Source organism: Bubalus bubalis, chromosome 21, assembly GCF_019923935.1.
Source record: "Bubalus bubalis isolate 160015118507 breed Murrah chromosome 21, NDDB_SH_1, whole genome shotgun sequence".
NCBI lineage: Eukaryota > Metazoa > Chordata > Mammalia > Artiodactyla > Bovidae > Bubalus > Bubalus bubalis.
The window spans coordinates 56504007-56528125 of record NC_059177.1 but is presented as its reverse complement, the minus strand read 5'-3'; the positions used below and the strand labels follow the sequence as shown (position 1 = coordinate 56528125).

At 49.8% G+C, this 24119-nt stretch overlaps 1 protein-coding gene across 17 annotated transcripts in view; it reads left to right on the top strand.

The window, feature by feature from the left end:
• The window catches only part of PPARG (peroxisome proliferator activated receptor gamma), a 218285-nt gene that overhangs the window by 185148 nt on the left and 9018 nt on the right, over nucleotides 1–24119 (top strand). For 15 of the 17 annotated variants that reach the window (XM_044933433.2, XM_044933436.2, XM_044933439.2 and 12 more), the window contains 5 exons: nucleotides 1401–1437; nucleotides 4742–5252; nucleotides 6292–6369; nucleotides 14732–14782; nucleotides 17065–17203. In XM_044933433.2, coding sequence (XP_044789368.1) covers nucleotides 1401–1437; nucleotides 4742–5252; nucleotides 6292–6369; nucleotides 14732–14782; nucleotides 17065–17203 — 816 coding nt within the window. Of the gene's footprint in view, nucleotides 1–1400; nucleotides 1438–4741; nucleotides 5253–6291; nucleotides 6370–14731; nucleotides 14783–17064; nucleotides 17204–24119 lie in introns of those variants that run through there. The other 2 variants (XM_044933434.2, XM_044933443.2) reach the window with 2 other exon arrangements.

Below are 24119 nucleotides of genomic sequence, written 5' to 3'. Positions count from 1 at the left end.
GAAAAAAAAGTAGAACAAATAAGCATCATGACTTTGTCCTCATCACCCAGCCCCATTAGTTACTAATACTTGGCAAAATACTAAAAAGTTTCAAATAGTGTGATGGTCTTAACCTTTGAGCTTTTCCTGATCTATGTAGTATAACTAAAGTTTCCAATGGTGATCAAAATGTGAAGGAAATGGATTTAGGCCAAGGAAGCAGAGGTTAAGGGCGTAGGCTGCCCTCAGGGAGTAGATCTCAAGTGTCCATTTTAGGATGTTCTTCAGCATTTTGGCTTCAGCCTCACCTTCCACCCTTTGTTCCGTTCTACCCCGTTGTACCTGTTGACACCACATCCACCGTGGGCTGCCAGCCGTTGTGTGAACCTGCCGTACAGCATTTGCCATCTCCCAGCCTCTGCACAGATCCCTCTGCATTTTCCCCTGGTCTGCCTGGCGAACTCGTACTCATTCTGCAGAGCCCAACTCAATTATTCCTTCTCCTTTGTGTTTTTTCCTAACCCTTCCAGTTCAAGTAAGCCAGTCCCTTGACAACACTTGCTTTCCTTGCCATGTATCAGCTGGGGTTAGAAACAGCCATTCAGCTGGTCTGTCTCCCCAGCTGGAGTGTCTCAAGGAGAGGGGATTTGCTTTACTGCATCTGTATTTCCTGTGCTTGGTAAGTGGAAGGGTGTTAGTAACGGTTGGTAAATTGTTGCTTGTTGTAAAATTACCAGAAGAGGAAGGTCATGACACCAGGAAAACTCATTCCTAAGGAGAATAGGAGTCTGTGAACTCGCTTCCCTAGGATTTTAAAGCCGAACATCAACGACTCCAGGCGTTTAGGGCACTGGGCAGGGAGTCAGGAAACAGAGATGACTTCCCCACGGGCAGGGTCAGGGAGGTCGAGGACGAAAACCTACACTGTGAAGTGACCTCGGCAACGCTTTAGGCAGAAGGACTCTTCTGGCCAGATGCCCAGCAGAATGAAGCGTGCACCTTTAGGGCCTCAGCGCTCTCATTGAGAAATCGAGGGCCTAGGGCTTCCCTGGTGGTTCAGTGGTTAAGAATCTGCCTTGCAATGAGGGGGACACGGGTTTGATCGCTGGTCTGGGAAGTGAAAATAAATAAGTCGAGGGCCTGAGCATCCAGAGGTGCTAGTCTCCCCCTCCGTGCCGCAGCCACTGAGCTGGAGTGTTGAGAAGGGTTCCTAGGTCATGTCTGAGCCCTGACGGGTCAGCGGCACCTGCAGGGGCTATGGGCAGCAGAGAGCGGTGGTTTATACAGCACGTGTTCGCTGCGGCTGCTTGGACAGGATTAATCAACTTCCTGGATGTGAGATTTTTGCAGGCCTTGCAATTCTCTCTGTCTTTTCTAGGCTGTCAGTCCATAAATTAACAGCTACTTCCTTGTTGTTGCAGATATGAAGCTAGACCTGCCGGTAATCACATCAAAGAAGTAAGTCTTGGCGCACGTTGGCCGTGGGCAGAATGACGTGGGGCAGGCGCTGGCCAGGCACGGGAGATGTGAGCGGAGGAGAGCCCTGGGTCCTCTCCTTGGGGCCGTGTGGTCTGGGCACTGTACTCTTGTGGGAGAAGAGCAGGCAGTTGACTCTTCCGTGATGAGTATGGTGACGGGCTGTGGCCCTCACTGTCCGCATCGTTGCCGTTGTCATAGCGGCGCCATTCCTGGTCCAGCCACCCACCCGTATCATCCCAGTTCATCTTCTCGGGAAACCTTTGAGGTGGGTGTATTGTTTGCGTTCCCTGCGTGGGGAGCCTCCCGAGAGCTGCCCAGGAGGACTTGAACCAGGCGGGGCAGCTCCGGAGCCTGGGATGGGGGATGACTGTGAACGTGTACGTGCCAGCGTTTCTGGAGCGTCTCCCATGCGCCATGCACTGCGCTCATGGCAGCGTTATGGGTTAGCTGCTTTCGTCCGCTCACTGCCCCTCGGAGGTCAGTCCTGTTGTCTGTCTTGGAAGGTGAGGACACAGAACAGGAAGAGGTTCGTTAACTTGTTCAGGGTCAGCGCTTAGACCTAAGAAGACGGAAAACTGTTCTGCTGAGAATTTCCAATAATAAGTCAACCTTCAGTAAGAGGTGCAGCAGGGTGTTCTCTGCAGACAGAAGACATGTGTCCGAGGGCAGGAGTGCCTGCCAAGCTGAGGTGTGTTCAGGTGGCCCCATTGAGGGGTCGGGAGGCCCCGGGATGGGTCGGAGGAGTCACCAGCCTCAGTCTGGCTTCTGATCAGAGCTGCCGCTCTGCCCTTAAATGCTTCCCAGCTCCTCCTCTTCTCTTCCTGCTGCTTCTCCAGCGGTGTTTGGAGCTGATCACAGCAGGACTTTGTAAAGGCATTACCCACCAGCGGGAGGACACCTTCTCTTCTGTGTCCTCTGCTGAGGGTCGATCACCGGTCTGCCTCAGAGGCTTTCCTGCACGCGCTTCAGCAGCCGCTGTCCACGAGCCAACATGAGGTCGTTAGAGGCAGGGACTCGGGTGTGATGCCGTCAGTGGCAGGACAGCAGAGAAAGGAGCTGGATGCCGACTGGTATCGCCCAGAGTCACGGGGAGGAGCCCACTCCCACTCCCCTCCCAGGGAGTGCCCACTGAGGCCTTCGCTTCCATCTGTTAAAGCGTCCTTTTGTGAAACATACTGTGTCTGGAGTCAAGATGATTTTACTCTTCAGGTCTGCCCCCAAGACCCCACAGTCACTGCCCGTGCGCCGAGCCCTTCCCGTGTCTGGTCCCCTTTAAGCCGTGCTCACAGCTCCCTGGGGCGGGCACCGGTGTCCCTGAGCCTGGGGGTGGGGGGGCGGCGGGCTCATAGCTGGTGCGAGAACCTCGTGCTCACAGTGAGGGCGTGGACCCGCGTCTGCCTCGACCACTCTGCTGCCGAGGGCAGAGCAGGGGCCTGTGTGCACACTGTCTCTTTCGCTCTCTTCCTTCCTCTTTGTCTCTCTCAGTTCCACCATCTGCCCAAAGGGGGAGCCACTGAATCTTTAATACAGTGGTTCTTTCACGTGTTTTCACTCAGGGAATCTGCTGAAAAGTCGTGGATCCCTTCCCCAGGAAAATAGCATGACACAAATACACATTTTTGTTCAGACACAGGAGATGCATAGACCCACAAAGGTTTTAGAAGGCATCACAGGTGGCGTGAAAAGCACAGATGCTTTCAGATCGCTCTTGTGAAAAGGCTGTGCTATGCCTTTCATGCAGGAGAAGAGACCCACTGCTGCCCTCTGGGCAGCGGCGTTTTACCCCGATTAGAAACAGCAGCACATAACGTGATCCTTACAAGGTCACTGTACTGTTGCCTCTGTCTTATGGGGGGAAACTGAGGCACGGAGCAGTTACGTCATTGGCTCAGCCACCCAGTAGTGGCGGAGCGAGGTGGGGCTGAACACGAGACACCAGGACTCTGGTCCTGCACGTGTGACCTGTAGAGCGGCCTCACCGGGTATTAGTCTTCACATCTGTGATACCGTTTCAGTACACACGGGACAGCAGGCTCATCCCCGTGCAGGACAAACAGGGCGTGGACAGCTCGGAGATGCTTGTGATGCGTCAGGGTGAGGCGGCCGCGGCGGAAGCCAGCTCGCTTCCTTGCTTCACCCTGTGTCATCAGCAGTTTACAAACCACGACGCATCCCGTCACCTGCACCCAGGCAGGATGCCCAAGGTGAGGGGAAAGGTGACAGCTGTCTTGCCACGAGCCATGTGGCTTCTCCAAATGCTTTCCAGACGGATCGCTGTAGGTGGAGGTGAACAGAGCCCATCTGAGTCCACGCGTGTGCCGTCTTGTACCACACGACACACCCCCGCAGCCTTGTCTGCCGTTGGCCCTGCTTCACTAAACAGAACCTGTGGCCGTTTCTAAGTTGGGAAGTGTTCAGGGCTTGCCTTCAAGTTTAAGAAATGTAGTGTATCGTCTCATTAAAATACATTTTGAAAATTGTGGAGGAGGGGTCTTTTTATTTTAAGACGCTGGGGTGTATATAACTGTAACTGTTCCTTTCCATGTGTGGTGTAGACATTAGTAGGTCCTGTGAAACATGTTCATTAAAATTCTCATCTTGCTTTCCAACACTAAGCAAAGACCTTTTTCTGTGACTGGGACACATGTCTGAAAACGTCATGATATCCAAAATGGAAAATAATACAAAGCAAACCCTGACAAAGGACGACCGTTTTTCTCTTTATGTTTACCTAGATCATTTTGTCCACCAGTTTTTGTTTTTTTTTTTTCTGTTTGTTTATTTGGCTGTGCTGGGTCTCAGTTGTGGCACACTGGATCTCCGATCTTCGTTGGTGCATGTGGGATCTTTGCAGCACAGGGGATCTGGTTCCCTGACCAGGGATTGAGCCTGGGTCCCCTGCACTGGGAGCATGGAGTCTTGGCCACTGGACCACCAGGGAAGTCCTTAGTCCATCAGGTTTAAATCACATAAATTTTTCACACTTTGTTAAGCTGGGGTCATTTTTTTGTTCAAATTAAGCAAATTAAATGAAACTCTGTAATAAAAATAAATAACACAATAGTTATCACAGAGCAGTTAGAAAATGCAGAGAAGTGTAGAGAAATACTTTACCTATAGTCCATCATTAAGAAGAACTATAGACTTTTTGGCGTACTGCCTTCCCACCGTTTTCACACGTTCGGCTGTCTTTTTTTTTTTCCTTTTTTTTTTTTTTTATTGTCTGCTGTCTCTTTAATACCGACATTGAAGTGTTGTTGCTAACAGACTTCCCCCTTTGCAGGTATCAGCGTAACGTGGAGTGGGCCGCAGAGCTCCTGCGAAGACAAGGCCGGGACGAGAGCACAGTGCGCAGCGTCCTCGAGAGCTACACGAAGCCCCTTGAGCATCCTCGTCTGAAAACGACGGAAGAGGTCCCTTTGGGCGATGAGCCCAACTCCGAGGTGGTTTCCAAATCAGAAGGCAGAGCAGACAGACAGAAACTCTCTGCCGTGAATGGGGTCGAGGGCAAGTCGTGTGATCTGGAGGATTCCAGCGAGCGATCAAACAGCCCGCAGGAGGGCCCCAGGCCTGAGCCCCGAACCCCAGACGGCTCAGGTGAACATGTGGCCGAGGTACCCGTGCCTCTGCCCCACGGCCACTGGGACGCTCTCCTGCTGCCATCTGGTGGTCAGCCTGGGGACAGCAGCCAGAGAGCCGGTCTGGTCCCAGCCGGGGAGAGAGGGCCTGAGCATGTGCTGGTGGAGGAAGCTGCGTGTGCTGGGAGCGAGAGTGAAGAGGTCCCAGCAGGGGATGTAAGTAGAAGAGAAGAGATCACTTCCTGAGAGTCGTCTGTTCCTGGCCCAGAGATGCTGGCCAGCAGGGACGGCCCTCCCTGGGCCCTGGCAGTGGGCCGGTGTCCAGCGCCTGGGGCCCGGGCGCGCCAGTGCAGGACACACCCTGCAGGCCGTCCGCAGGCCCCAGCGGCCCTGCGGGCTCAGCAGTCAGGAGGGCCGTTTGAACTAAAACCTCAGAGTCTGTGAATAACCTGGCTTTATGCATAGGAAATAACGCACGTCAGGTAACATCCTGTCCCGTCGGGCAGAAAAACGCAGAGGTGATCAGCAGGTCTTGAGGGTAGCCGTGGGCACGGGCTCAGGTGTGCGGGAGCCGTCACAGGAGGAGGTGGGGCGCAGAGCTGGAGCCCCTTGGTTAAGGGACATACTCAACAGTTGCCCCAGAATTACCCATGGAAGCTGCAAGTGAGAAGCAGTCTCATAATTAGATAGTACGTGAAACACCCACATGAAGAAATGTTATCTTGCCTTTAGAATGGAGTCTCATTAAGAATCTAGGCATGTGCTTGTGAGGTGTGCAGTCAGGCGAAAAAAAAAAGCAACACATAAAATTGACCCACGAAACGATCCTCCATGGAGGATAAAAAGAAATAAGTCAAGATGCCAATACTGACCTTGGAACATGGGTGGGAACATGGGTCCCTTTAGAAGAGTGTTTCTTTCCGTAATAAGTGCTGCACTCCACGACCCGAGGTTGGCTGAATTCACAGACACGCAGGAAGCGAGGACCTGCAGGGCCAACCATGAGTTACATGCAGATTTTCAGCTGCCTGGAAGGTCGGCGCCCCAGCACCCATGTTGTTCAAGGGTCAGCTATAAAAGAAAAACAAAAAACTTCTTTTTCTACATAAATAATAGAAAATTTCATTTTTAACAGAATCCAGCAAGTGTGGATCTGGGAAACTTAGAAGAAGTATGTTCATTTTAAAATGCAGCCTCCTCAGTATAACATGTAGGGCTTATGTTTGTCCTACATGTATCTTATTTTCCTCTTCAGGTGTTGCCACAGAAGAGACTGGTATGTAGAAGAAATCCATTCAGGATCTTTGAGTATCTGCAGCTCAGCCTAGAAGAGGTAATGTTGCCAGCGTGGTGTTTCTCAGCGTGGGCCTCAGGCCTGGGCGACAGTGTAGACAAGCCCTCCTCAGTGCCTTTCTGCCTGCACTTAGTACCGAGACCACCACAGGCAGCGTCCATCATCGGCCTGTCTGCATTTCACTCCTCGGCCTTCGCTTTATCCACTCTAGGAGGTCCATTTGTGGGTCCTGCCTGGTATCATCCCACAGAGGTTTCAGGGGGTCACGTGACTCGTGTTTTGACATCAGGGTTTCAGATTGTCCAAATACCGTTTTACTCTTTTTTTTTTTTTACCAGCTACTGTAGAAACATGGTGCCCCAAGTGGTAAAGAATCCACCTGCAAAGTGGGAGAACTGGGTTGGGATGATCCCCTGGAGGAGGGCACGGCAGCCCACTCCAGTATTCTTGCCTGGAGAGTCCCCATGGAGAGATGAGCCTGGGGGCGCAAAGAGTCGGACACAACTGAGCGACTAAGCATAAAAAAATTACAAGTTTATTGAGACACAGAGCACATACATACCATTCTCTCATTTAAAGTGTGCACTGGTTTTATATATATATGTGTGTGTGTGTGTGTGTGTGTGTGTGTGCTGTGTTTAGTCACTCAGTCGTGTCCGACTCTTTGAGACCCCATGAACTGCAGCCCACCAGGCTCCTCTGTCCATGGGATTCTCCAGGCAAGAATACTAGAGTGGGTTGCCATGCCCTCCTCCAGGGGATCTTCCCGACCCAGAGATCGAGCCCAGGTCTTCCGCATTGCAGGCGGATCCTTAACTGTCTGAGCCACCAGGGAAGCCCGTATATATGTGTGTATATATACACACACACACGCATATACGTGATTGTATATTTGTTTATTTGGCTGTGCTGGGTCTTTGCTGCTGCACGGGCTTTTCTCTAGCTGAGGTGAGCAGGGACCACTCTAGTTGTGGTGTGCAGGCTTCTCTCTGCAGAAGCTTCTTTTTGTCGTGGAGCGTGGGCTCTAGAGCATTCGGGCTGCAGACCGTGGGCTCAGTAGCTGGGGCACACAAGCTTAGTTGCCCCGAGGCATGTGGGATCTTCCTGGACCAGGGGTTGAACCCATTGTCTCCTGCATTGGCAGGCAGATTCTTTACCACTGAGCCGCCAGGGAATCCCCTGTGCAGTGGTTTTTAGCATATTCCTGGAGCTTCACCAGCTTTTTGTAAACTGTGATGTATGCTCCGGGTCATGTCATGACAGCTGATTATGTGAATGGATGGATTCTAAGTGTTTCCTTCTGCAGAATTACTAACGTGTCCCCTTTATGGAAGCCTCAAAAGTGGGTGCAGGCGGGTTTCTAAACCTGCCTCCTGTTTTCCCTCTGGGGTTCCTCTGTCCTGTGTTCACACAGCCTCGAGGACCTCCTTTTTCGTTTCTGTCTGTACTGCACCCGGATTTGAAGACGGCGCCCCTCCTCCGTCTCGTGTCTGTGGCTGTGCCCTTCTCTGGGGGAGCCCCTGCCTGCCTGGATGGCTCCCGCAGCATCTGGCTCAGCTCTGGGCGTCTCTGTGGGTCTCAAGCCACGCTCATTGAGCTCATCCACGCTGGTCATTCCCCAGATGTGCTCACAGAGAAGCGATGGTGTCTCCCGCTGGCCCGTGCCTCCCTCCGCAGTGCGGCCAGCGGGACACAGAAGAGCTCGCGGCAGGAAAGGACATTAGGATTTATTCCCTTTGTCTACTCATTCTACACACGAGACAGCTGAGTCCGCTGCTGAGTACAGTGGTCACCAGCCACGTGTGACTAGATAAACTAGTTAAAATTGAGCAAAATTAAAACCCCTGTCCTCAGTTGTGCCCGCCACGTTTCAGACGCTCAGCAGGCACACGTGGCCACTCTGTTGGGTAGTGCTGGGAACACCAGTGTCTAGTTGCTTGGCCTCCCTGAGCCTTGGGTGTCTGCACTGTGAGATGAGGGTCGTGTAACACCTCGTGCATAAGGTGTTCTGAAATAAATCGTGCGTGTGATGGCCCCAGCGAAGCGTGTGTTGTGTCGCGGTGCCCGGGGAGTGTGGTGCCCGCTGTTGCTGTCGTCGGCATCATCACTCTCACTTGTGCAAGCTCGTTACTGGCTGGTTGGAACCCTTTCCTTTGCACTTCATGTCGAGCAAAATTATTCACCGGGTGCTTTCTGTGTCCAGGCCCTGGGCTGAGTATTAACAGTCCAGAGAGAAGCAGAATGTGGCTCAAGTCCTCTCACAGACGGGACTGCGGTCCGGCGTGATGGGCACAGCGTGGGCAGTGGGCTGCACCTGTGCCACGCCCTCCTACCCGGTGCCTGACGTCTGTGATGTGCTCGGTAACAGTTTATCAATGGACGTGTACAAGGTCTGGGATTAGCCCAGAAACCGGTGGAGCCTGAAGGGACGAGATGCGTGTCAGGAACCGGGGGCTCCACCTCTGCTCCAGCCCGGTGACCCGCTGATGCTTCTCACTGACTGTCTTGCTCTCGCTTCCCAAACACCTGCTGAAGAAATGCTGGAGTGACAGGAGACGAAGGGGTTCTCATTCCTGCAAGCTGCTTGGTCCCCAAGAAATTCCAGAGACATGTTGGCAGAAGTCTCCAGGCTGCTGCCAGTTAAGCCCAGCCCCACTTCCCAGCTCCGTTTTGGCCGATTTCCTTGGATGCATCACCCCTGTTTATCAGCACCACCGTGCAGTTTTCCGTGTTTCCATAAATGCCCACGAGGAACATGGGCAGCCCTGCTGTGGTGATTCAAAGCGGCTCTTAGGTTGTGAGAATGGTAGCGCTAAGCTGGCATAGACATCTGTCTTGGAGAGCTGTTTTTCACCTTAATAACGCTTTAGGCCCTGACCAGATCTAGTGATATGGCGTTAAAACCATCATTAGGCTTATCCATCCATTATATTGGTTGGTTTAGTTGCTAAGTCGTGTCTGACTCTTGCAACCTGGTGGACTGTAGCCCGTCAGACTCCTCTCTCCCTGGAATTCTCCAGGCAAGAATACTGGACTGGGTTGCCTTTTCCTTCTCCAGGAGATCTTCCTGACCCAGGGATTGAACCCAGGTCTCCTGCACTGCAAGTGGATTCTTTACCGACTGAGCTACCAGGGAAAGCTATTATCCATCATTATTAGTACTCCCAAAGTAAAGGCTTACTGTGGCATTTCAAGGAACAAAGTCGACATTCCCCACAGACCTCCCTGGACTTGTTGTTCTTCACCCGCCTAGTTGTGTCCAGTTCTTTGAGACCTGTGGACTGCAACTGCCAGGCTTCCCTGTCCTTTACTATCTCCTGGAGTTTGCTCACATTTATATCCATTGAGTCTGTTACACTGTCTTAACCATCTCATCCTCTGCTGCCCCCTTCTCCTGCTGCCTTCAGTCTTTCCCAGCATCAGGGTCTTTTCCAATGAGTCGGCTCTTCACAGCAGGTGGCCAAAGTGCTGGCGCTTCAGCATCAGTCCCTCCAAACACTACTCAGGGTTGATTTCCTTTAGGATTGATCGGTTTGATCCCCTTGCAGTCCAAGGGACTCTCAAGGGTCTTCTCTAGCACCACAGTTGGAAAGCATCAGTTCCTTGGTGCTCAACCTTTATGGTCCAGCATGACTACTGGAAAGACCATTGCTTTGACTATACAGACCTTTGTTGGCAAAGTGATGTCTTTGCTTTTTAATACACTGTCTGGATTTGTCATAGCTTTCCTTCCAAAGAGCAAGCGTCTTTGATTTCATGGCCACAGTCACCATTCACAGTGATTTTGGAGCCCAAGAAAATGAAATCTGTCACTCTTTCCACTTTTTCCCCCTTCTGCTTGCATGAAGTGATGGGACCTGATGGCGTGATCTTATTAGTTTCTTGAATGTTGTTTTAAGCCAGCTTTTTCACTCTCCTCTTTCACTCTCATCAAGAGGCTCTTTAGTTCCTCTTTACTTTCTGCCATTAGATGGTATCATCTGTATATCTGAGGTTATTGATATTTCTCCCAGTTATCTTGATTCCAGCTTGTGATTCACACAGTCCAGCATTTCTCATAATGTACTCTGCATATAAGTTAAATAAGCAGAGTGACAGTAGACAGCCTTGCCATACTTTTTTCCCAATTTGGAATCAGTCTGTTGTTCCATGTCTGTTTCTAACCATTGCTTCTTGACCTGCCTACAGGTTTCTTGGGAGGCAGATAAGGTGGTCTGGTATTACCATCTCTTTAACAATTTTCCACAGTTTGTTGTGATCCACACAGTCAAAGACTTTCACACAGTCCATGAAGCAGATGTTTTCCTAGAATTCCCTTCCTTTCTCTGTGATTCAGTGGATGTTGGCAATTTGATCCCTGGTTCTTCTGCCTTTTCTAATCCCAGCTTGTACATCTGTAAGTTCTGGGTTCACATACTGCTGAAGCCTGGCTTGAAGGGTTTTGAGCATAACCTTACTAGCACGTGAAATGAGCACAATTATCCGGTAGTTTGAACATCCTTTGACAGTGCCCTCCTTTGAGATTGGAATGAAAACTGACCTCTTTCAGTCCTATGGCCACTGCTGAGTTTTCCAAATTTGCTGGCATATGGAGTGCAGCACTTTCACAGCATCATCTTTTAGGATTTGAAGTAGCTCAGCTGGAATTCCATCACCTCCAGTAGCTTTGTTTGCAGTTATGCTTCCTAAAGCCCACTTGACTTCACACTCCAGGATATCTGGCTTCAGGTGAGTGACCACACCATTGTGGTTATCCAGGTTATTAAGACCTTTTTTGTATAGTCTTCTGTGTATTCTTGCCATCACTTCTTAATCTCTTCTGCCTCTGTTAAATCCTTATCATTTCTCTCCTTTATCAAGCCCATCTTTGTATGAAATGTTCCCTTGGTATCTCCAATTTTCTTGAAGAGATCTCCAGTCTTTCCAATTCTATTGTTTTTCTCTATTTCTTTGCATTGTTCATTAAAGAGGGCCTTTTTATCTCTCCTTGCTATTCTTTGGAACTCTACATTCACTTGGGAATATCTTTCCCTTTCTCCTTTGCTTTTTGCTTCTCTTCTTCCCTCAGCTATTTGTACAGCCCCCTCAGACAACCACTTCGCCTTCTTGCATTTCTTTTTCTTTGGGATGGTTTTGGTCACTGCCTCCTGCAGTGTTGTGAACCTCTGTCTATAGTTCTTCAGGCACTCTGTCTACAAGATCTAATCCCTTGAATCTATTCATCGCCTCCACTGTATAACCATAAGGGATTTGATTTAGATCATACCTGAATGGCCTAGTGGTTTTCCCTACTTTCTTCAATTTAAGCCTGAATTTTGGGATAAGGAGCTGATGATCTGAGCCCCAGTCTGCTTCCAGTCTTGTTTTCACTGACTGTACAGAGCTTCTCCATCTTTGGCTGTGAAGAATGTAATCAGTTTGATTTCGGTGTTGACCATCTGGTGATGTCCGTGTGTAGAGTCGTCTCTTGTGTTGTTGGAAGAAGGTGTTTGCTATGACCAGTGCGTTCTCTTGGCAAAGCTCTTTTAGCCTTTGCTCTGCTTCATGTTGTACTCCAAGGCCAAACTTGCCTATTATTCCAGGTATCTCTTGATTTCCTGCTTTCGCATTCCAATTCCCCACGAAGAAAAGGACATCTTTTTTTTGGTGTTAGTTCTAGAAGGTCTTGTAGGTCTTCATAGAACCACTCAACTGCAGCTTCTTCAGCATTAGTGCTTGGGGCATAGACTTGAATATATAGTGTAATGATGAATGGTCTGCCTTAGAAATGAACCAAGATCATACTGTCGTTTTTGAAATTGCACCCAAGTACTGCATTTCAGACTCTTTGGTTAACGAAGAGCTCCTCCATTTCTTCTAGTGGATTCTTGCCCACAGTAGAATGGTCTTCTGAATTAAATTTGCCCGTTCCTGTCCATTTTAGTTCACTGATTCCTAAGATGTTGATGTTCACTCTTACCATCTCCTGCTTGACCAGGTCCAATTTACCTTGATTTACAGGCCTAACATTCCAGGTTCTTATGCAAATTGTTTTTTACAGCATTGGACTTTACTTTCACCACCAAACACATCCACAGCTAAGCAACGTACCCACTTTGGCTCAGCCTCCTTGTTCCTTCCGGAGCTATTAGCAATTGCCCTCCACTCTTCCCCAGTAGCATATTGGATGCCTTCCAACCTGGGAGGCTCATTTTCCAGTGTTATATCTTTTTGCTTTTTCATACTGTTCATGTTCATGGGGTTCTCGCAGCAAGAATACTAGAGTGGTTTGCCATTCCCTTCTCCAGTGGACTGCATTTTGTCAGAACTCTCCACTGTGACCCGTCCGTCTTGGGTGGCCCTGCACAGCATGGCTTGTAACTTGATTAAGTTATGCAAGCCCCTTCAACACTGATGACTTAATTCTAAAGAATGCCAACCCCACTGGAACAAGATCCTCCCCATCTATAATAAGTCGATCAGAATGGGGATTACTTAAACAGGGTGATCAGGGAAGACCTATCTGTGGAGTGACCTTTGATTCCAGCTGTGGGAGCAGCAGTTGCAAAGGCCAAGGCAGAAGCGAGCTCAGTGCATCAGAAGAGAAGTGAAGCAACCTGCTGGGAAGAGTCACAGGGCTGGAGGCAGTGAAGGCAGGTATGCAGCCAGGCACCTGGGAGCAGGGGGTCTTCCCGTGTTGGGAAGGTGGCTCGGGCTGCCCCAGAGACGAGGCTGTGGGGCCAGAGTGCGGGGCCCTTTGGAGAAGTACAGGCAGGAGGAGGCCACTGGTCTTCAGACAAGATCAGGTGCATTCAGGGTGGTATGGCCGTAGACCCGCTGGTCTTCAGAGCAGCTCTCGATTTGGATCTGGGTAGAACTAAAGTAGTTATCAAACCACTTTTCTCTTAAAAACTGTCGAGGGACCCTGAGGAGCATCTTACGTGGATTATATCTGTTGATGTTTACCTAATTATATATTTAAATGAAAATTTAAGTATGTGTTTATTAACTCATTTTACATGATAATAAACCCACTGAAATAATATTTTTATGAAAAACAGCTATATTCTTTCAAAGCAGAACAAGTCGAGTGAGAAGAATAGCATGGTTTTTTCATTTTTGCAAAGACTGTAAGGTGAGGCTGAAGAGAAGCACCCTGGACTCTCACATCCGCTGCTCCGTTCAGCCTCTTGTGGTATTGCATGTGTCAGAGCCTCTGGGGAGAATGAGCCTTAATCTCAGGAAATGGTTTTGACCTTGTGGCCCGCCTTCAAGGGTCTTGGGGACCCTAGGATCTTCTGACTGGCCACACCTCAAGGACCACTGCTATAAAAAGAAATGTCATCAGGTGGCCAGGAGAGGGTGGTGATGGGGTGGATTGGGGCGATTTCTGAGGGGTCGGGAAGGTGTTTCCTTAGCAGAGCCTTGCCACTCCTTGAAGGCCCTGCACCTTCACAGCTGTGGTCTTGTGTCCTGAACACTGGGCAGGGAGGACAGCAGCTTGGGGGCTGGGGGGGCCCTGTAACTGTCGTTTGATCAGCCGTCAGCACCAAGGACAGCAGCCTGAGGGGTGGCAGGGAACTGCCTTTCTGCTGCCACCTGCACCAGAGGGCCCTTGACAGGGAACCTGTCGTTTGATCATAAGCCTCATCTTCCGTCCTCAGGTTTACAAAGAAAGTAGCATGTAGAGCCACCGTTTCAGTTACCGTCTACTGCACACCAGCCTCACCTGAGTCTTTCAGGTGTAAACTCAAATCCTAGCCCCCTTCTACAGACAGAGCAAATAGCAGGGCCTGTTTCCCGTGTCAGTGCTGGGCATCCTTTTGTTTTTGTCAGAAGGTTATTTTTATTTCCATGTCCAAGTGATCTTACCCAACTGAGCCTGACTTTGCCGTTTCCCCCTTGTATCCCCATGTGAGGGAAGCATGGTGTCATATGATGAAGTTAATGGAAAGATGGGGTTTACTTGTTAGGAAATCACTTTACAGCAAGTGACCAAGAAACTCATTTGATTGTGAGTCAGCCCAAGTCTGCGTTGCTCACTTTCCACAAATTTCTTCGTTTTTCTTCTACAATTTTTTTCCCCGGTTATTTTACAGAGGAAAATCCAGTGAGCAAGAGTTTCTACTGTTATTGCTCTTTATGTCGTTTTTCAGTTTAACTGTGTGGTTTTTTAAAAGAGAAAATACATGGAAAATTTCATAAAAGTGTTGGTTTTTTTTCCACTGATTTTAAACTATTCTGTGACATTCCTATTTACCCCTTGAAATTTGAATGAACCATTTATGTTTAAAAGTACGTGACCAATTGGATGGTGCAAAGGACAGTCATTGATATTTAAGGCAAAAAGAAATCTGTGAAATAGTTTTTCGAGAACAAGGAACAGTTTCTGATGAGCATTTTCTCCTTGTCCTGTTTTTAGGCCTTCTTCCTGGTCTATGCGCTGGGATGTCTCAGTATTTACTATGAAAAGGTAAGGTGTTTTATTCACGCAATCCACTTAAAATTGCCTGATGTCAAAAGCATGTTGTAATCCTTTTCTTATTGCTTTACTCCAAGTGTATCTACTTTCACTGGATAAAACTGGAATTGAATTTCTTTTCTGTAAGTTTAGTCTTTGGATCCTGAATTGGGACTATTCAGGCAAAAAAAGCCAACTTTGACCCTGTGAGACTAAATTTCATTCCCAGATCCTAGGAGAAGAGCAGTGTCTTTATCTGATGATCAGGAAATCCGTGAGAATGGTACTGAAAATTAACAGCAGAAACGAAAACCGCCTGTGCTTAGCACCCGATTCAGTGAAGGCTGTGAGTCAGGTCCCTTGCACACGGTACTTCTGGGCCTTACCTCCGCACGTGAAGAGTTTTACAGATGAGGTAACTGAGGCTCAGGAAACAAGCCACTCACAGGGTCACGCAGCTGGTCTGGTTAGAATTAGCATTTGAACTGATGCCAGGGCAGCTCCGAAGCCCACAGTATTGTGCTGTAGCCTGCTGCCCTTGGAAGATCATTAATCCCGTTTCCAGTGAAGGAGCTGGGGGCGGTGGGAGGTGAGAGTTCACCACACACATCTGTACTTTTTGAATTTTGGACCTTGTGAATACAACACCTCTTCAAAAAAACTCATATGAAGTTAAAATCAAGGTGAAAAAGGTAAGTAGAACATCAGACGGGAGAAGTGAGTGAAGTTGCTTAGTCGTGTCTAACTCTTTGTGACCCCATGGACTGTAGCCTACCAGGCTCCTCCATCCATGAGATTTTCCAGGCAGGAATACTGGAGTGGGTTGCCATTTCCTTTTCCAGGGGATCTTCCCGACCCAGGAATTGAACCTGGGTCTCCCGCATTGTAGGCAGACGCTTTACCATCTGAGCCACCAGGGAAGCCAGGAGAACATGTATTTTATTCTGTCCTTGGGAGCACATGTCTTATCACTCAGCAGATTCTAACCCCATAAATCTTCACAAGTATTCCCGTGGTTTGGGAACGGGTGTGTGGCTGGCGGGTGACTCCTTTTCTCAGGTGGCGGCCCTTCTCAGCCCACCCTGCATCCTCCCCTGGGCCCTCGCCAACACTCGTCAGGACGTGCCGGCTGCCTATAGCACCCTCAGCCTCTGAAACGCGGCGGGCTGTCCACGTCAGAGTCCAGCCTTCTCTACCAGACTCTTGCTTGTTTTGTGGGGGGATGGATTTGAAGACCACTCCCATACGGAGTTTCCACTGTAGAAACAACTGTTTTGGGGGTTTTGTTTTTTGTTGTTTTTTTAAAGAAGAAAAAAAGTCTCAACTTTAGTTCATGTTTATAGTATTAAGATCTTAGGCGGAGCCAAACTGAGCAAGTCTTATTGAGTGACTGAGCCGTAAACCAAATAAAGAATGGCTCCTTTTACTCAAGGCTGAAATGAAGCAGGAAGCTTCCCACACTTCCCTGGTGCTTCGTGTGGTGTTTTTGAATTGATACGTGAGAATGTTATCTCACGGTACCTTCAAACAAGCAGTTGAATTATTAATTTGTGCTGTGGGATTAATTACCTAGTTTCGGAGACTAAATGGAGTATCTTTTCTTTTAAGGCTTTTACAGAATTAACTTTTTGCATTTCTGAACGTGGCCCACCATACTGTAGCTACCCATCAGGGTCTCTACATGCTGGAACATGCGCCCTCGGCTTTGGTGGTCCCCCGGCCCAGCCCCGTTCCTCTGGCTGGGCTGTTCTCTCCCAGCACCCTGTCCACTGCCCTCCCTGCCCTCACCTGGCTGCTCCCTGTCTCCAGGGGGCCTGTCTTGGGGGCGCTTCGCCAAGGTCCTCTGTGACTGTGCTGTCCAGTAGAAATATGATGGGAGCCTCACACGAGAGCCTCATGCATAATTTTTAATTTTCTAGTAGCCACATTGAAAAGGTTTTTTTTATTTTTAGTCAGCTGAAATTGATTTACATAGTTTATTTAACCGAACATATTTAAGACTACTGAGATAGTCTTAACCCGACATATTTAAACTGCTTCTCTTTTGCATATGAAGTTTGCATTCTCTTTTGCGTACGAAGTCTTTGAAACTCAGTGTGTGTTTATGGCAGTTCAGGGGAGTGCCTGGCGGCCGCCACACTGAACATCTTGGGTCTGTATCTTCCAGCTAAAGCCCTTCATCGTGGGCACCATCTTCAGCTCACATTTGGTAGAGATGCTGTTGATGCGCTGGCCAGGTGACCGGTGGGTACACGCATAGTGAGTAATGCCTGGTCTTCTCCCACCAACCACAGGAGCCTTTAACGATCATGAAGCTCTGGAACGCTTTCTCCACAGTTCAGCCCACATTCAGGACGACCTACATGGCATACCATCACTTCCGCAGCAAGGGCTGGGTGCCCAAGCCCGGACTTAAGTACGGAACAGATTTGCGTAAGTGATTCCTTGGCCTCGCAGGCACGTGAACCAGGCTTAGGGTCCGGGTCAGATCCCGGGGCGAACATCGAATCGGTTGTGTGTGGTTGCTGTTTTTTCCTGAGGTGCTGTCCTCCTCCTGGCTTAGATAAGAATGTTTGGATGAGGGTGGAGGGTATGTTTTTTCCTCTTGTCTGCTCTGAGATCTTAAAAGAGAGTCCACAGTCCCCCCCACCCCCACCTCTCATTAGTTTGTGATCCTGTGATGAAGGGCGGTCCCTTGTCTTCTGGGAGAGTTTCGTTTGGCAAATTATGTGCTGCTGCTAAGTCGCTTCAGTCGTGTCCGACTCTGTGCGACCCCATAGACAGCAACCCACCAGGCTCCTCCGTCCATGGGATTTTCCAGGCAAGAGGACTGGAGTGTGCAGTTACCACTAATAATCATGGTATACCGGTGATGATAGTACAGCGATTATTTCTTGAGCCCTCACTGAGTGCCAGGCATTTGACATTCATGACCTCATTTAATCCTAACAGCAGTTGTACGAGACTGGTGCTCTCGAGCCTCATTTTTCTGATAAGGACGCTGCAGTTGTGATAGAAAGGGTCACCTGCCCCTTAAAGTTTCCAGGGCGAGTATCAGAGTACTGCACTCTGAATGCTGGAACCCAGGCTCTTAGAAACTTGGATACGGCACTGCCTCCCTGCTCTTTATTTAAAGGAAGGAGTTGGGGCCTGGCAGGCACCTCGTTCACCAGAATATTGCTGAGGGTGTCATGTGAGCCAGATCTTCTTAGGTGCCAGGAACACCCAGGAGCTGCCTGGGTGGGCATGCTCCTTACATGCTGGGAGGGGGACAAGCAAGCAGACGTAGAAATACGCACTGTAATTTCAGGGTACTGAGAAAAATAAAGTGGAATAAAGGGACAGAGAGTAAAAGGAAGGTAGATGGTTGGGAGAAGACTCTGAAAAGATGTGCCCCAGACACCAACAACTCAAGTGCAACCCCAGTGAAGGAACAGGTCCCCTGAGAGTGTGGGGAAGAACCCCGGGGCCCAGGGGAGTAACCCTTTGCAGAGGCGCAAAGGCCCTGAGGCAGGAACGAGTCCGGCAGGTCTCAGTGCGTCCAGAGCTCCGGGGTCCGTCCCTGGGGAGAGTCAGGCTGGGGGAGATCACGTGGGCCCTGGCACAGACTTGGGATGTTATTCTGCCTATTGGAAGTCTGAGAGGATCTCAAGCAAAGGAGTGACTTATATTTAACGACTCAATTCAATAGGACCTTTGCTTTCTTACTAATAGATGGTGGGCTTAGGGTGGGACAAGGGGAGCAAAAGGTGGAAGCAGAGAGAGGAGTCAGGGAAGCTGACCTGACCAGCCTTGCAGATGGAATAGGAAGTAGGGTCTGGGGGAGGAGAGGAGTTCAGGGTCACACCTAGACTCTTGGATTTGTGTTTTGGACACAGTAAGTCAACTGGGAGTTGGGGGGAGGGGGGAAGATACTGTGAGGATGAACGATTCTGGAGCCCAGGAGAGCCTCAAGGCACCCTCTTGCCGGGGGGTGGTTGCATCACTAGGCCTGAGCAAGTGGGCGAAGGTCCTTGGGATCCCCTACCGCAGGGGTCCCCAGCCTCCAGGATCGAACGCCTGGTGACCTGAGGTGGGGCCGATGTAATGATGGTAGAAAGATGTGATGTACGTGAGTCATCCCCAGACCCCACCGGTCCATGGAAAAACTGTCCTCCACGGAACCAGCCTGCGGTGCCAAAACGTTTGGGGGCCGCTGCCCTCCAGCACTGCTGCTCCTGATAAGCCCCTGAAGCTTCGCCACATCCGCCCAGTGGGTGCTTCCTGGGAGCTCTTGAGAATTGCATGTGAGGTGCGAACAAAGATGTCGAGGTGTTTGAGAGGACTCCTATGACGTCATGGCCCCTGAGGTCTATGGGCTCGATCATGTACTGTTCCATGTATTTTTGAGCCTTTCCTTGTTAATGCACAAAGAAAGCCAGTTCAGTCTTTTAAATCAAGTGTGCTTAACCTAGAATCATAAGATGATATTCGAGGGGCACCAGGCACCCCCCCCCCCAGAATTTTATTCAAAATTGCATGTTTGTAAATAGGTGCGTTTTTCTGCGTCAAGAATGGGTGATGGTGGTTGTTCAGTCTCTAAGTCATGTCCGACTCTGCGAGCCCACGGACTGCAGCACACCAGGTTCCCCTGTCCTTCACTGTCCTGGAATCTGCTCAGATTCATGTCCCTTGAGTCAGTGATGCTGTCTAACCATCCCATCCTGTGCCACCCACTTCTGCTTTCATTAAATTCTCAAAGTGGGTCAGCAATATATATAAAGCTAAGGAGTGCCCACCCCTCCAAGATAAAGGCTCCTGTTGTTTCTTCCGGGCCTGGGTTTCAGGTACAGATGTCCTAACTCTGGATCACCACATGAATAATCAGGATGACCTCGAGCTTAGCTTGCAGAATCACCCACAGGTCATGGCACTTAAATGAGGTGAGCCTGTGGCCTGGACATCACTGGCTCCCGCCTACCCTCCTCCTCTCCAGGGAAGAGCAGCCGCCCAGACCGCACACTCGGCAGGCCTTGGCCAGTGCGCTTGGTGAATGGGTGAAACATGAGTGGGATTTTCCAGCCAACAAGGCCACAGTGACGCACTCAGAGGCGGCGGGGTGACGGAGAGAGCCTTTGGGGCTCGCAGCCAGCTCAGTGTCTTGCTGCCTGTGTGACCTCAGAAAGGTTACTGTGCCTCTCAGCTTCCGGTCACTCATCATGTAACATGGATACCATCATATTTATAAAGCAACATCTGGATAAAAAGTAAAAACAAAATTTCAGGGGCAGGGCCTCTGTCGAGTGCGGTGTAAGCATACCTTATCGCATGTGCTTTCCGTACTCAAGTCATCTTTGTGGAGGATGAGTAGAGAGAACTTGCTCATTTAAAAATAAACAGCCTTATAAGGATGGATGAAAGGGTGGACAGACGGACAGACTTTTTAAAAAGGAGGAAAATCCATCCACTGCTGTTTCCCAGCTTCCCAAGGCCTTTGCCCTGCTGGGGGGTGTTTTATGCACTTGGAGATGCTCGTGTGGTTACTGTGAGCCCAGGTCCTGGCCCAGCAGCGCCAGGAAGGGCGTCTTCAGGCCAGAGTCTGGGAGCTGTGCTGGCCAGCGGTGAGGGGTGTGGCCCCCCGACCTTGGCCCCCGCCCCAGGCGCAGCAGCAGGGTGCTGCCCGTGTCTAACACTGCTGTTTTCCTTTGGAAGGCTGGCGGTGCGAGACCACACATACGCTAGAGCTGCCGCACAGGTAACACCCAGGCGCGCTCCCTTCACAGCTGTTCCTGCTCACAGAGGCAGGGACTCACGACAGAGGGCCGCTGTAAAACTCAGGGAGACTCTTCCCTGGACTAAGTCCTGTGAGTCCAGTTTCACTCCAGCAGCAGCACGTGGAACGGGCAACACGACCTCAGGTCAGGCGCAGCTGCCCGGCCGCTTGACTGTGAGTGCCCACGGCAGACAGCCAGGCCAGGAGCACGCGAGAGCCCTTCCTCACCACATCCTCATCCCCCCGCGAGCGCTCCTCCTTACACGTCCCCATCCCCCCGCGAGAGCCCCTCCTCACCACACCCCCAACCCCCGCAAAGCGCCCTTCCTCACACACATATCCCCACCCCCCACAAAGCGCCTTGGCTGCCGGCTCCATGGCCACCATCAGCTTGCCTGTTGCTTTTCTCCTCCCATCTCGTTTCATCTTCACGCTCCATGAGGCTTGTGGCGCTCACCTCCTCCTACAGCCGAGGAAACTGAGGTTTCAGAGGGTCAGGGCAGTCACCAAGGGTCCCACAGCTGGTTGTTGTCGTTCAGTCATTCAGTCGTGTCCAGCGCTTTGCGACCCCGTGGACTGCAGTGCGCCAGGCTTCCCTGTCCTTTACTATCTCCCAGAGTTTGCTCACATTCATGTCCATTGAGTCAGTGATGCTATCCAACTGTCTCATCCTCTGTTGCCCCCTTCTCCTCCTGCCTTCAGTCTTTCCCAGCATCAGGGTGTTTTCTAATGAGTCGGCTCTTCACATCGGGTAGCCAAAGTGTTTCAATGAATCCGTCCTTTCAATGAATATTCAGGGTTGATTTCTTTTAGGGTTGACTGGTTTGATCTCCTTGCAGTCCAAAGGACAAGAGTCTCGGTTCTCCAGAACTATGGTTCAAAAGCAGCAATTCTTCGATGCTCTGCCTTCCTTAAGGTCTGACTCTCACATCCATACATGACTACTGGAAAAGCCATAGCTTTGACTAGACGGACCTTTGTCAGCAAAGCGATGTCTCTGCTTTTTAATATTCTGTCTAGGTTTATCATAGCTTTTCTTCCAAGGAGCAAGCATCTTTTAATTTCATGGCTGTAGTCACTGTCTACAGTGATTTTGGGAGCCCAAGAAGATAAAATCTATCGCTGTCTATCTAAAACTGTTTCCAGTTTTTCCCTTCCTATTTGCCATGAAATTATGGGACCAGATGCTTGATATTAGTTTTTTTAATGTTGAGTTTTAAGCACAGTTGGTAAGTACAGAGATTAGGGCTCTTTATGTCTCAGTTCCATGTAGTTCCCACCATAGCTAAGTAGTGTTGCCAGCCAGAAAGCCAAAAACCAACTTCAGGATTTTTATTTTTGTCCTAGACATGCAGTTGCTGGTGGCCTTAACCCAGAGTTCTAGTTACTCCTGAGCCTCCTTCCCACCCATTTCAGTTTTGGATTCACGTTGACTGTTTGGTCACGTGATTTCACAGCTCCCTGCAAATTAGAAGTTGCAAATTGGACAAAATATGGGAGCCGTGGGAAGCCAGTAGACAGGATGCCCAGAGCCCAGAGAACCATCACGTGTCATGGAGAGCTGGCAGCTGGCTCTGCCCCGGGGAGAGGCACCAGGGCCCCCATGCTCTCACCCGGCAGGGAGGAGTGCCTTCATCCCATCTCCTCCAGTCCTTTCCTAAGCCGCCCTCTTGGCTTGTTTTTCCTACTGACTGTGTTTTTGTTAACATCGTCCACATTTGTACATCTAATCCCTATTAATTCATAAGTGGTTTTGGACACAGCTCCTGAGAAGATTCTCCTCTGTAATTATGAAAGTGAAGTCGCTGAGTTGTGTCCGACTCTTTGTGACCCCATGGACTGTAGCCTACCAGGCTCCTCCATCCCTGGGATTTTCCAGGCAAGAATACTGGAGTGGGTTGCCATTTTATAACACCATATAATACCTAAGAGAAATTGGAGTTATTCATTAGCATCGTCTAAGTATTCAGTCCATCTTTTCAGTTTCCCGCTTGTCCCCACAGTGTCTTCTGTGGCTGTTTGGGTTCTGATTTTTTTTTTTTTTTTTGACAGGCTCCACTCGAGGTTCATTTATCACACAGAGCATTTATCCGTCTTATAGTTTCCTAGGGAGGCCATGAGAAATGACCACAAACTGGGGCCCATCCTCAAACCATGGTGTGGGCGGGGCCACGCCCCCTCCGCCCCTCCCCCCGTCCAGGTTCCGGTGGCGCCAGGCGTTCCTTGGCAAGTGGCTGTGTCGCTCGGTCTCGGCCAAGTTCCTTCTTCCCAACAGGATCACATTCCCGGGATTGGGATGCAGACGTGTCTTTGGGGGCCGCCATTCAACCAGTACGGCAGTCTCTTCAGTCTCTCTCCATCTAAGAGCCCCTCCACCTGCTAGTTTTCTGTGACTTCGACTTGTGAAGTCCTGTAGGATGTCCCACAGTCTGGGCAGGTCTGATCACTTCCTCGTGGTTAGGCTCAGGCTCACCAGTTTTCAGCCGGCATGGGTGATGTGTGTCCTTAGGGGCCACGTCCAGGAGTGGATGATGTCAGGTTGTCCTGCTGCTGGTGAAGCCACTTGTTTGCTAAGCTGGTTGTTGTCAGATGTCTGCATTTTCCCTTTTGTAGTTCACAAGTGTTTATAGAGTGAGACTGAATATCTGGTACCCCAGGAGATACAGTGGTTCCCCGAATTAATTATTGCCCTTGTCACCATTTTCACCAGTTATTGCCCTCCACCATTCATTCCACACGTCACATCCTCTCTTCTCTGTGTTCCTTCAGACTTTATTTTAAATACCTAGTATCCCTTAGACTTCTGAAGTTTTCATCTTTTCTACTTGGAGGCATTTCTGTAAAACTCTTTCCTTTTTTCGCTCTGGATGCACTGTTACTACGATAATGACTGTTATCACAGGAAACTTTTCGAGCACCCCCACCTACATTATTTTCCCCGATTCCCATAAGGAGATTGGAACACGGCTGTCATCGTGTGGTCTCGGCACTGCTGAGCCTTGAACAGGGGTCTGACTGATGCTGTGTTCATGCTTCTAACCCCTAAGATGTACCTCCATCGTAGTCAGGCATCCGAGGGGCCCGAAGTAGGGGGTCAGACTTTCTTTTAAGCTGTGTCATCTTCCAGTTGAGTCTTACCCGTGAAGGGCGTGTAACTGATCAGAGATAATGGCATTTGAGAACTGGAGGAGATCTTAATTTCCCTCCATGTCTTCATTTTATGGCTCGGGGGACCGAGGCTCAGAGAAGCTAATGACATGCTTAGAGCCCCACAACTGGGAGCGGAGAGCCCCGAGCTCAGCCTTATCCCAGTAGGGGGCCTCCTTCCACCGCACCACAGCCCAGAAGTTGAGAAATGGGTGTTTAGATGTTTACTTCCGTTTGGACCCTTACCCAGTGAATTTGAGCTGACTTGCCAAATAATTTAACTATGATTTAAATCGGAAGTCTGTTCACAATAAGGAAATACAACCATGGGAAGTAGAGGTGGAGAGTTACTGTATCATCAGTAGGGTCTTTCACCCATTCTGACCTCATGGTGCTGGAGCCAAAGGGAAATGTGAGTAACTACAGGATCGATGTGGCCCAGAAGGAAAA